The sequence below is a fragment of the Balaenoptera physalus genome, assembly GCF_965194825.1.
Source record: "Balaenoptera physalus genome assembly, chromosome: 4".
In the NCBI taxonomy this organism is placed as follows: Eukaryota; Metazoa; Chordata; class Mammalia; order Artiodactyla; family Balaenopteridae; genus Balaenoptera; species Balaenoptera physalus.
The window spans coordinates 80,125,634-80,138,320 of NC_138891.1; the positions used below are offsets into that span (position 1 = coordinate 80,125,634).

General features: G+C 39.2%; 1 protein-coding gene across 6 annotated transcripts in view; it reads left to right on the plus strand.

Annotated features, from left to right (window-relative positions):
• GPR156 (G protein-coupled receptor 156) overlaps nucleotides 1–12,687 on the plus strand; it is a 92,650-nt gene that overhangs the window by 18,949 nt on the left and 61,014 nt on the right. For 4 of the 6 annotated variants that reach the window (XM_082460033.1, XM_082460035.1, XM_082460036.1 and 1 more), the window contains exons 2-3: nucleotides 9,295–9,771; nucleotides 9,988–10,124. In XM_082460033.1, the coding sequence (XP_082316159.1) occupies nucleotides 9,676–9,771; nucleotides 9,988–10,124 (233 nt within the window). In that variant the 5' untranslated portion in view covers nucleotides 9,295–9,675. Of the gene's footprint in view, nucleotides 1–9,294; nucleotides 9,772–9,987; nucleotides 10,125–12,687 lie in introns of those variants that run through there. The other 2 variants (XM_082460038.1, XM_082460037.1) reach the window with 2 other exon arrangements.

Sequence of the window (12,687 nt, forward strand, 5' to 3'; positions counted from 1 at the left end):
ATAGTGGCTGTATCAATTTACATTCCCACCAACAGTGTAAGAGGGTCCCCTTTTCTCCACACCCTCTCCAGCATTTGTTGATTGTAGACTTTCTGATGATGCCCATTCTTACTGGTGTGAGGTGATATCTCATTGTAGTTTTGATTTGCATTTCTCTAATAATTAGTGATGTTGAGCAGCTTTTCATGTGCCTCTTGGCCATCTGTATGTCTTCTTTGGAGAAATGTCTATTTAGGTCTTCTGCCCATTTTTTGATTGGGTTGTTTGTTTTTTTAATATTGAGCTGCATGAGCTGTTTATATATTTTGGAGATTAATCCTTTGTCCATTGATTCGTTTGCAAATATTTTCTCCCATTCTGAGGATTGTCTTTTCGTCTTGTTTGTAGTTTCCTTTGCTTTGCAAAAGCTTTTAAGTTTCATTAGGTCCCATTTGTTTATTTTTGTTTTTATTTCCATTACTCTAGGAGGTGGATCAAAAAAGATCTTGCTGTGATTTATGTCAGAGAGTGTTCTTCCTATGTTTTCCTCTAAGAGTTTTACTGTGTCCGGTCTTACATTTAGGTCTTTAATCCATTTTGAGTTTATTTTTGTGTATGGTGTTAGGGAGTGTTCTAATTTCATTCTTTTACATGTAGCTGTCCAGTTTTCCCAGCATCACTTATTGAAGAGACTGTCTTTTCTCCATTGTATATCCTTGCATCCTTTGTCATAGATTAGTTGACCATAGGTGCGTGGGTTTATCTCTGGGCTTTCTATCCTGTTCCATTGATCTATATTTCTGTTTCTGTGCCAGTAGCATACTGTCTTGATTACTGTAGCTTTGTAGTATAGTCTGAAGTCTGGGAGCCTGATTCCTCCAGCTCCATTTTTTTCCCTCAAGACTGGTTTGGCTATATGGGGTCTTTTGTGTCTCCATACAAATTTTAAGATTTTTATTCTAGTTCTGTAAAAAATGCCATTGGTAATTTGATAGGGATTGCATTGAATCTGTAGATTGCTTTGGGTAGTATAGTCATTTTCACAATATTGATTCTGCCAATCCAAGAACATGGTATATCTCTCCATCTGTTGGTATCATCTTTAATTTCTTTCATCAGTGTCTTATAGTTTTCTGCATACAGGTCTTTTGTCTCCCTAGGTAGGTTTATTCCTAGGTATTTTATTCTTTTTGTTGCAGTGGTAAATGGGAGTGTTTCCTTAATTTCTCTTTCAGATTTTTCATCATTAATGTATAGGAATGCAAGAGATTTCTGTGTATCAATTTTGTATCCTGCAGCTTTACCAAATTCATTGATTAGCTCTAGTAGTTTTCTGGTGACATCTTTAGGATTCTCTATGTATAGTATCATGTCATCTGCAAACAGTGACAGTTTTACTTCTTCTTTTCCAATGTGTATTCCTTTTATTTCCTTTTCTTCTCTGATTGCCATGGCTAGGACTTCCAGAACTATGTTGAATAATAGTGGCGAGAGTGGACATCCTTGTCTTGTTCCTGATCTTAGAGGAAATGCTTTCAGCTTTTCACCATTGAGAATGATGTTTGCTGTGGATTTGTCATATATGGCCTTTATTATGTTGAGGTAGGTTCCTTCTATGCCCACTTTCTGGAGAGTTTTTATCATAAATGGGTGTTGAATTTTGTCAAAAGCTTTTTCTGCATTTATTGATATGATCATATGGTTTTTATTCTTCAGTTTGTTAGTTTGGTATATCACATTGATTGATTTGCATATGTTAAGTAATCCTTGTATCGCTGGGATAAATCCCACTTGATAATGGTGTATGATCTTTTTAATGTGTTGTGGGATTCTGTTTGCTAGTATTTTTTTTAACATTTTTTTTAAAGGATCAAATTTATAGAGAGAATGTTTTGCTTATCTCTTTTAAATTTTATTTATTTATTTATTTATGGCTGTGTTCGGTCTTCGTTTCTGTGTGAGGGCTTTCTCCAGTTGTGGCAACTGGGGGCCACTCTTCATCGCAGTGCGTGGGCCTCTCACTATCGCAGCCTCTCTTGTTGCGGAGCACAGGCTCCATACGCGCAGGCTCAGTAATTGTGGCTCACGGGCCCAGCTGCTCCGTGGCATGTGGGATCTTCCGGGACCAGGGCTCGAACCCGTGTCCCCTGCATTAGCAGGCAGATTCTTAACCACTGCGCCACCAGGGAAGCCCTGTTTGCTAGTATTTTGTTGAGGATTTTTGCATCTATATCCATCAGTGATATTGGTCTGTAATTTTCTTTTTTGTAGTATCTTTGTCTGGTTTTGGTGTCAGGGTGATGGTGGCCTCATAGAATGAGTTTGGGGGTTCCTTCCTCTGCAATTTTTGGAAGAGTTTGAGAAGGATGGGTGTTAGCTCTTCTCTATATGTTTGATAGAATTCACCTGTGAAGCTATCTGGTCCTGGACTTTTGTTTGTTGGAAGATTTTTAATCACACTTTCAATTTCATTACTTGTGATTTGTCTGTTCATATTTTCTATTTCTTCCTGGTTCAGTCTTGGAAGATTATACCTTTCTGAGAATTTGTCCGCTTCTTCCAGGTTGTCCATTTTATTGGCATAGGTTTGCTTGTAGTAGTCTCTTAGGATGCTTTGTATTTCTGCGGTGTCTGTTGTAACTTCTCGTTTTTCATTTCTAATTTTATTGATTTGAGTCCTCTCCTCTTTTTCTTGATCAGTCTGGCTAATGGTTTATCAATTTTGTTTATCTTCTCAAAGAACCACCTTTTGGTTTTATTGATCTTTGCTATTTTCTTTGTTTCTATTTCATTTATTTCTGCTCTGATCTTTATGATTTCTTTCCTTATACTAACTTTGGGTTTTGTTTGTTCTTTCTCTAGTTCCTTTAGTTGTAAAGTTAGATAGTTTATTTGAGATTTTTCATGTTTGTTGAGGTTTGTATTGCTATAAACTTCCCTCTTAGAACTGCTTTTGCTGCATCCCATAGGTTTTGGATTGTCGTGTTTTCGTGGTAATTTGTCTCTAGGTATTTTTTGATTTCCTCTTTGATTTCCTCAGTGATCTCTTGGTTATTTACTAATGTATTGTTTAGCCTCCATGTATTTGTGTTCTTTACGTTTTTCCCCCTGTAATTGATTTCTAATCTCATAGCATTGTGGTTAGAAAGATGCTTGATATGATTTCAATTTTCTTAAATTTACTGAGGCTTGATTTGTGACCCAAGATGTGATCTATCCTGGAGAATGTTCTGTGTGCACTTGAGAAGAAAGTGTAATCTGTTTTTGGATGGAATGTCCTATGAATATCAATTAAATCTGTGTGGTCTACTGTGTCATTTAAAGCTTGTGTTTCCTTATTAATTTTCTGTTTGGATGATCTGTCCATTGGTGTAAGTGAGGTGTTAAAGTCCCCCACTATTTTTGTGTTACTATTTCCTCTTTTATAGCTGTTAGCAGTTGCCTTATGTATTGAGGTGCTCCTATATTGGATGCATATATATTTATGTTTGTTATATCTTCTTCTTGGATTGATCCCTTGATCATTATGTAGTGTCCTTCCCTGTCTCTTGTAACATTCTTTATTTTAAAGTCTATTTTATCTGATATGAGTATTGCTACTGCAGCTTTCTTTTGATTTCCATTTGCATAGAATATCTTTTTCCATCCCCTCACTTTCTGTATGTGTCCCTAGGTCTGAAGTGGGTCTCTTGTAGACAGCATATATACGGGTCTTGTTTTTGTATCCATTCAGCAAGCCTGTGTCTTTTGGTTGGAGCATTAAATCCATTCACGTTTAAGGTAATTATCAGTATGTATGTTCCTATTACCATTTTCTTAATTGTTATGGGTTTGTTTTTGTAGGTCCTTTTCTTCTCTGTGTTTCCTGCCTAGAGAAGTTCCTTTAGCATTTGTTGTAGAGCTGGTTTGGTGGTACTGAATTCTCTTAGCTTTTGCTTGTCTGTAAAGCTTTTGATTTCTCCGTCGAATCTGAATGAGGTCCTTGCTGGGTAGAGTAATCTTGGTTGTAGATTCTTCCCTTTCTTCACTTTAAATATATCATGCCACTCCCTTCTGGCTTGTAGAGTTTCTGCTGAGAAATCAGTTGTTAACCTTATGGGAGTTCCCTTATATGTTATTTGTCGATTTTCCCTTGCTGCTTTCAGTAATTTTTCTTTGTCTTTAATTTTTGCCAATTTGGTTACCATGCGTCTTGGTGTGTTTCTCCTTGGGTTTATCCTGCCTGGGACTCTCTACACTTCCTGGATTTGGCTGGCTATTTCCTTTCCCATGTTAGGGAAGTTTTTGACTATAATCTCTTCAGATATTTTCTCGGGTCCTTTCTCTCTCTCTTCTCTTTCTGGGACCCCTATAATGTGAATGTTGGTGCGTTTAATGTTGTCCCAGAGGTCTCTTAGGCTGTCTTCATTTCTTTTCATTCTTTTTTTTCTTTATTCTGTTCCGCAGCTGTGAATTCCACCATTCTGTCTTCCAGGTCACTTATCTGATCTTCTTTTTTTTTTTAATTTTTTTTTTATCTGTTCTTCTGCCTCAGTTATTCTGCTATTGATTCCTTCAAGTGTATTTTTGATTTCAGTTATTGTATTGTTCATCTCTATTTGTTCTTTAACTCTTCTAGGTGTTTGTTTGTTTGTTTTTTAATTCTTCTAGGTCTTTGTTAAACATTTCTTGCATCTTCTTGATCTTTGCCTCCATTCTTTTTCCGAGGTCCTGGATCATCTTCACTATCATTATTCTGAATTCTTTTTCTGGAAGGTTGCCTATCTCCACTTCATTTAGGTACTTTTCTGGGGTTTTATCTTGTTCCTTCATCTGGCATATAGCCCTCTGCCTTTTCATCTTGTCTGTCTTTCTGTGAATGTGGTTTTTGTTCCACAGGCTGCAGGATTGTAGTTCTTCTTGCTTCTGCTGTCTGCCCTCTGGTGGATCACCAATATATTTTTTTTTGGAGTGTCTAATCTACTATATTTTTAATTTTATAATTGCATTTTAATCTCTAGAATTCTATTTGGGTTTTTAAAATATATTCTCCATTTCTCCTTTCATTTTGTTTATGTTCTGTTTTATATCTTTGAGCATATTTATAATAGTTGTTTTAAAGTCCTCATGTGCTAATTATATTATTTCTGTTATTTCTGTATTTTTTTTTCTATTTTTTGGCTGCGCTGCACAGGATGCAGGATCCCAATTCCCTGACCAGGGATCAAACCTGTGCCCCCTGCAGTGGATATGTGGTGTCCTAACCTCTGGACCGCCAGGGAAGTCCTGCTGTATGTTTTTATTGAATTTTTAAAGTATATTGTTATAGATCTTATTTCTTGTTTCTTTGTATGCCTGGTAATTTTTTATTGATGATGGACATTTTGAATTTTATGTTGTTGAATGCTGACTCTTGTTGTATTCCTTTAACGAACATTGTGTTTTGTTCTGGAATGCAGTTAAGTTTTTTGTGGATCAATCTGATCCTTTTAAGGCTTACTTTTAAGCATTATTAGGGAAAGTCCAGAGTAGTTTCTAGTCTAGGGTTTATTTAGTCCCATTTTTTAATGAGAATTGTATCCAATGTCCTGTATATTATGAGGTCTCTCCACTCTGGCTGGTGGGAACACAAAGTATTCCCAACCCTGTGTGAACTCCAGGAAATGTTCAGCTACTGCCTACCAGTGGTTATTTCTTTCACTTCAAATAGTTTCCTCTCACATGCCTAGATCAATACTCAGAAAAAGACTGAGAGGATCCCCTGCAGATTTCCAAAGCACACTCTTTCTTGGTATCTCCGTCTTCTTCATTACTCTGCCTCACAAATTTGTTTGCCTGATGTCCCTAAACTCCAATCTATTCTCCTTACCTTAACAAGACTTCTAGGCTCTCTTTGGATTTCCCTCCTTGTGCTGTGGCCTGGGAACTGCCTTCAAGCAGTAACTTGGGATCAATTATTGTCACTGAAAGGATATATTTATTTATTTATATTTCACTTTATATCTGTCAGTCAATTGTAGGTTCACCTCATTTGTTTTCCAAAGTCCTGTGAAATCTGTTATCCAATATCTGGTAAGAGTTGTTTTGTATATTTTGTCTGGTTTTCGAGGTGTTTACAGCAGGAGGGCAATTCCAATAGCAGTTAATTCTTCATGAACAGAAGCAGAAGTTGTACCAACTACAAAACAAACTTTTAAAAGACAGTAATTGTAGGACTAGTTTTCCAATAGCCAGAAATAATGTGTAGAAGAATAGGGTAGATTTTTGTGGAAAGATATGGGGGCTGTTGAGAGTTGTGAACCTGTAAATGACCATCTTGCTCTTTGGAACAGTGTAGTTGATGCAGTGTCTGTTTTGCTGATCCTAATCACCGGGCAGGATTCTGTCAAATAAATTGTAAGCCCTACCATTTCATCTTCTTGGGCCTGCTGCTGTCTGTGGACTAGACAGTTTACCTCTATAGACTTTGGTGGGGGCGGGAATTGCTCTTGGAGGAGCCTGGCAGACCTTTCTCTTTGTGCCTTGGATTCTGTATGTATCTTATGGTCAAATGCCTCACTATTATCCCCTCTGACACACTACTTCCCATCCACTTTCCCAATCACTCAATACTTTTTGAAATCATTCAACTCTGTCCTCTCAATAACTAAGCCATTCATTGTTTCACCACTTCTTCATGTGTGAATCTCTGTAAGTGTGTGCTAATGTTGGAATTGAATGCCTGCCCCGTGGAGGAGCCTAGTATCATGGTTTATAAAGTTCCTATACTGAATATCCATGGACTGGAGGGGTGCCTAGCATTCAAAGTTCCATGCCAGTGAGTTCAGTCTGTCCAAGATGACCTTTAGAATGTACTCAGAAATTTATGTTCAGCTGGACAGTTCTATCATGTTCACAGAATCTCCCGAAGATGATTTGGGCTTAAGGTTGTTAGCCCTTCTGAGATCCACAGTGTTGGCCAGGGTTTCTCTACCTTAGCATTACAGACACTTGGGGCTGGATAAGTCTTTGTTATTTGGACCATTCTGTGAATTGTAGGATGTTTAACAGCATCCCTGGCCTCTACCTACCACATGTCAGTAGCACCTTCCTCTCAGTTTTGACAACCACAGTGTCTCCAGACACTGCCAAATGTCCTCTGGAGTTGCAAAATTGCCCCAGTTGAGAGTTACTGATATAGACATACTGTTGTGGGCCACACTCCAGAGAACCCATAGATGTGAAGCTCTGAGAACTAAACATGAAGAAACCTAACAGGCCATTGGTGTCTTCTTGGGGTGAGGTCAGTCCAGGGTGTCTGCCCCATGCAGGGTATTAACTGGGAGGACATTGACCTTGCAGTTAAACCCCTGGATTTGAGTTCCTCCTCTGCAGATTTGGAGCAAGATTCTCCACTTTTCTGCTCTTCAGTTTTCTTATGTGAAAACGAGATGTCTTGTTTACCTCACATGACACAGTTGTGAGAACAAAATGAGGTTTTATGTATATACACACACACATCTATATGATGTAAGGATACACAAACAGGGATTTAATAATGGTTTAAATGTAACTGTACTTATTTGCGAGTATTATTAAAAGGGCAATATAGGAAAAATATATTTTTCAATCCATCATAGAGTATAGTCCTTCCTGTGGCTTCCAATATTGCTCTATGCTAGAAAGCACAATAGGGGATGTCTAACTTTTAAGAAAAAGAAAAAAAATTATCTTTTTAGCAATTAAATTTTCAACTAAATTAAGATGCAAATAGTCAGATTTTTATATTTACTTCTTAATTTTGCATTCAGTAATCTGATCAGACTTCACAAGAATTTAAATGTCTTGACAGGAGGTAGTGGCTTTTAGTTCTCTTGGGATTTCATTGTAATGAGCCTGGTAAATAATTCAGGAAGATATGAGAGGCCAATATATGGGCAGCACCTGGTGCTATATTGTTCATGTCTAAGCATGCAGAATCCAAAGATGGCATCTACACCAGTCACTATTGTTCTGGCTTAAACACAAGTCCTGTATTCAGTGGCTATTGGAATAATAATAATTGATTTTTTTCCTCTTCCAAATTTCCTCCACAATAAAAGAAAACTGTGCTAAGCTGTTTCAGAAACACAAAGCAGAAGTGGCATCCTTTTTTAAATTCCCACTGGTAAAATTTCAAATCTGTTTCTCTGTTACAGGATAGATTGCTTTAAAGTATTGGGGACATGTCTGCCTTTTCTGCTGGAGTTAATTTAAGCCTCTCTACTTTTGAGCATTTGTACTTTTGTTCTGCAAGGTAGAGCTTTTTTTTAGATCACAGTATTCATATTGCAATCATCTTCTGAGAGAAATAACACCATGCTCTGGCCACTCGGTCACTCTGTGGGAATTCTTAGAACCCTCAGTTTCTCTCCCTATTACCTGAGTAGCCTATCCCACTTCTAGTAGTCTAACAGTTTAAAAATAAACAAACAGAAAACTCTTGGCAAAGGGCTTGCATATCCTTTTGAGATCCCAGCTGACTGGGCATAGAATGTTCCTCCCCTCACTGAGCTAACAGGAGTGAACAGGACCAACCAACAGACAATGTATGCAGACAGCATGGGGCACCTGAGCCTACCACCACCCAGGATCAGACAGAGCTTACTCCCTAAGTTGCATAGAAAGATCTTGGAAGGGCAGGGGGGTTTCCACTAGGGAAAAAAGGAGGAGTGTTCACATATTGAAACTAAAATTTTTTTTTAAATAAATTTATTTATTTATTTATTTTTGGCTGTGTTGGGTCTTCGTTTCTGTGCGAGGGCTTTCTCTAGTTGCGGCAAGCGGGAGCCACTCTTCATCGCGGTGCGCGGGCCTTTCACTGTCGCGGCCTCTCTTGTTGCAGAGCACAGGCTCCAGACGCACAGGCTCAGTAGTTGTGGCTCACGGGCCTAGTTGCTCCGTGGCATGTGGGATCTTCCCAGACCAGGGCTCAAACCCGTGTCCCCTGCATTGGCAGGCAGACTCTCAACCACTGTGCCACCGGGGAAGCCCAAAACTAAAATTTTTGTAGTGCTGGACCATAAAGGGGATCAGAAGAGGGACTGTAGAGCTGTATATCTATAAATTGTTAAGTGTGCTGTGTCTTTGTTTTTAAAGTATTGTTTATTAAAGAGGTTTTGAAATATATTTATTTAAATATATACTATATTTTAAACCTTGGTTATATATAATAATGTATATAACTACATACAATAAAAATATATGGTTAAAATGTGTAAAATATTTTAAAACTTCTGTAATAAGCCATTTACATATATGTGTGTGTTTGTGTTTATTTGTGTGTGTTATATATAAATAACATTTGTTTGTTAACAGGTTTAATTGCTTTCTTCTCCTTTGAGACCTGTGTGGGAGTACTTGGAGCAGCGACTGCCATCTGGTGGCAAGCCAGAATCATCGCAGTGTGTGACTTAATGGTTACTAAGATGCCCACTCTTGACTTACATGGTCTTCACTGGCAGCAGGGGACCCGGAGAGCCTGGAGGGCGTCTGATGAAGGAGCTTTAGTGAAATAACTCTCCGCTTCCACCTGAATGGACTGTTCGTCCCATTCTGCCCCAGGAGCCAGCTTTAAAATGGCACCTCTGAAGAAAAGATTGGAGTTGCTCTTCTGTTTTACTCAAAGATCTTCTGGTTATCTACTGGTGGGTGACCAAGACTGTGAATAAGCACATACCAAGAGAGGCATATGATGACATGGAGCCTGAAATAAACTGCTCTGAATTGTGTGATGGTTTTCCTGGCCAGGAGCTGGAGCGGAGACCCCTTCATGATCTCTGCAGGACAACAATTGTAAGTCAGCAGCCATGGGGTGTCAGGGCTGCTTAGATGTACACGTTGTTGTTATTATTGTTGATGATGGTAGTGGTGGTGGAGGGGGGAGAAGTACGAGGAGGAAATGCTTATGCAGGACATGTATGTCCCAGCTCTGGAGGTGATGGGGGCAGTTCATGTTTGATCTATAGAAGAGCCTTCGTTCCTAACAGCTTCTCTTCATTCTGTTCTCAGACCTCTTCCCGCCACAGCAGTAAGACCATTTCTTCATTATCTCCTGCCCTCTTGGGTGTTGTTTGGACTTTCCTCAGCTGTGGACTTCTGCTGATAGCCTTCTTTCTTGGCTTCACAATTCGCTGCAGGAAGAACAGGTAAGCAGCCCCATGCCTAGTTTCTCGTATCTCGTTGCCTGAAACATGAAACCCAGAGTGTTAGTGTCATTTTGGCACCACGAGCTGCTGGCTGGTATCAGCAAAGCTTGTGTCCTACTGTGGCATTAAACTATGTGAGAAGCTGTCCCTGAAGGAGGCCTGGCCTTGCAGTACAATTCCTTCTTGAGAAGGAGAAAGGTCTGGCCCACTCTTGCGCTAACTACTATAAGGATATCCAAAGAAGAGAATGAAGAGTCTCTCCTCATAAAGGATGGTGAGATCTTTCCGAGAAGATGAGGTATTTGTATTAAAAATAGAGAGCACGTAGAGAAATATTCCAAAGCAACATTAAAGTTTATGGCAGCACGATTGGAACCAGTCTGGGTAAGCTAAGGTTTCTGTAAAAATAGTGAAGCCCCACTACCTGGCTATTCTGCTAGACAGTTGTGACTGGTTGGAAAGTCACTGGCTCATCCAGGTAAGGGCGTATGGCACTGAGGACTGACAAAAGAAACAAAGTGATGGCTTTTTTCTGAAGGGACTTGCAGAATCTTTCCTTCACTGGTATCCAGTCCTTCCCTCAAGGCCCACCCCATCTCTCCTACTCTGTGCCATCCTCCTGCCCCAGCTATCCCAGGCTCCCTCCTGAGAAACCCTGCTCCAGCCTTCTCTCCCTGGTCTACAGGTGATTTTTGGATGGAGCCCATGTCAGATTTCAACAACCCCCTCAGAGATGCCAAACTCGCCTGTCCCCACAGCAGCCTGACACTTTGTGGTGATCAAGTGTATTATGCTCCGTTGCCTGGGTTTGGTACTCAGATGAGGGTCAGTCAGTTGGATTTGTCTGAAGGCATTTTGGGGTGCCACTGGCCATCTGAGGCTTGGAGGACATGGAACTGTTAGGCAGCAGTGGCTTGATCTGCTGGGTCAACCTCAGCATGGCATTGAGGCGTGGCACTTGGCCTTGGGTGCACCCCTGAAGCTTCCCCAGCCACTTTTCATTCTGTTCCTCAAATACACTAAGCACACTCCCATCTTAAGGCCTTTGATTTACTGTCACTTTACTGTTCCTACTGCCTGACAGTCTTCTCCAGATCATCCCATGACTAGTTCCTTCTCATTTGATAGGTCTTGGCTCAAATGTCATCTCTTCAGGGAGGATTTCCCTGATCATCCTATCTAAGGTAGCCTCTCTACAGAATGGCCACCCAACCCCCTACGTCTCATGCCATATCCCATCACCCTGTTTTATTTTCTTCATAGCAAATATCACTCTCTGATAGTACCATACTTATTGATTTACCTGTTTATTGTCTGCATCCCCCACCAGAATGTAAAGTCTGTGAACACAAGGACCTTGTCTCTCATGCTCACCACTGTCTCCAGCATTTAGAACAGACTGGAACATAATAAGTGCTCAGTAAATATGTTTTCAGTGATTCTGGGAGTAAGGAGATTTAAATCCCAACAGTAGCTGCTGCCAAGAAAATGACTAGGAAAATCACATATTTCAAGGTTAGAAAACTATGGAGTATACTGTTTTCAGTTACAACACATTTCTGTAATGCAAGTTAGTACCCAATTGGCAAATAAGAAAATAACATCATTGGTTCATATGTAATTTTTTCCCCAACTAGTCAATAGTTTAAAGCATCCAGGGGCAAGCTTTCTTACAGTTAAAGAAGGAAGCCTTAAGCTAAGAATAATATGATAGCAGCGCAAGCAGTAGCTGGTTTAATGGCTTCAAGAACTGGTATTCTACCTACAATGTGACACTATCTGATGAAGTTGCAGGAGTAGATGAAGACATGAAGAAGACATTTCCCTCGTATTTAAAAACGATTGCTGAAGAAAACACAGATCCAAATTAGATTTTGATGACAATGTTATCTATTGGAGGTGAATGCCCTTAAGGACCTATGTCTTGCAGATTTAAGGCTGTAAAAATCAGCTGTGATCCTGGGTACAAGTGGTAGTGGATATTTACTGAGTACTAGTATTTTAATTGAGATAATTATTATTTTTTATTAGTATTCTGGTTACAAAGTTAAATGTGTTTCATATGTTATGGCCCCACACTATTTTTCCCATAACCCATTATTTTTATCATAACCCATTATTTTTATCCACAATTTTGTAGAATGCGAGGTTTTTTTAAAAGCATTTATATGTCTGAACACTTGTAAACAGTGTTACAGTAGAAGCACCTATATTTGTTTCATTCTACTAAAGACTTTGTTGCCTGTCTTGCTTTCAGCGGGAGCATGACTTGGCATAAAAAATAACATATTAAGAGGCACTGTGAATAAAAACACATTTTGCAGTTAAGTAGCTTACAAGGTCAGACAAGGAAACATAAAATAACCCAGTTTCAAAAGTGCTTTCTTAAATAGTAAAATTTGTTCAAAGGTGCAGCATCAGAGTTAGATCCCTCATTTCACTCCAGTTTTGTGGTCTCTAAATTTGTGACTGTGACTCTGTGTGTGCACACACATGCATGTGTGTGCCAGAGTAAGAAAAACATTTTAATAAAATAAAAATAATGTAGCAATGTTCAAGTTCA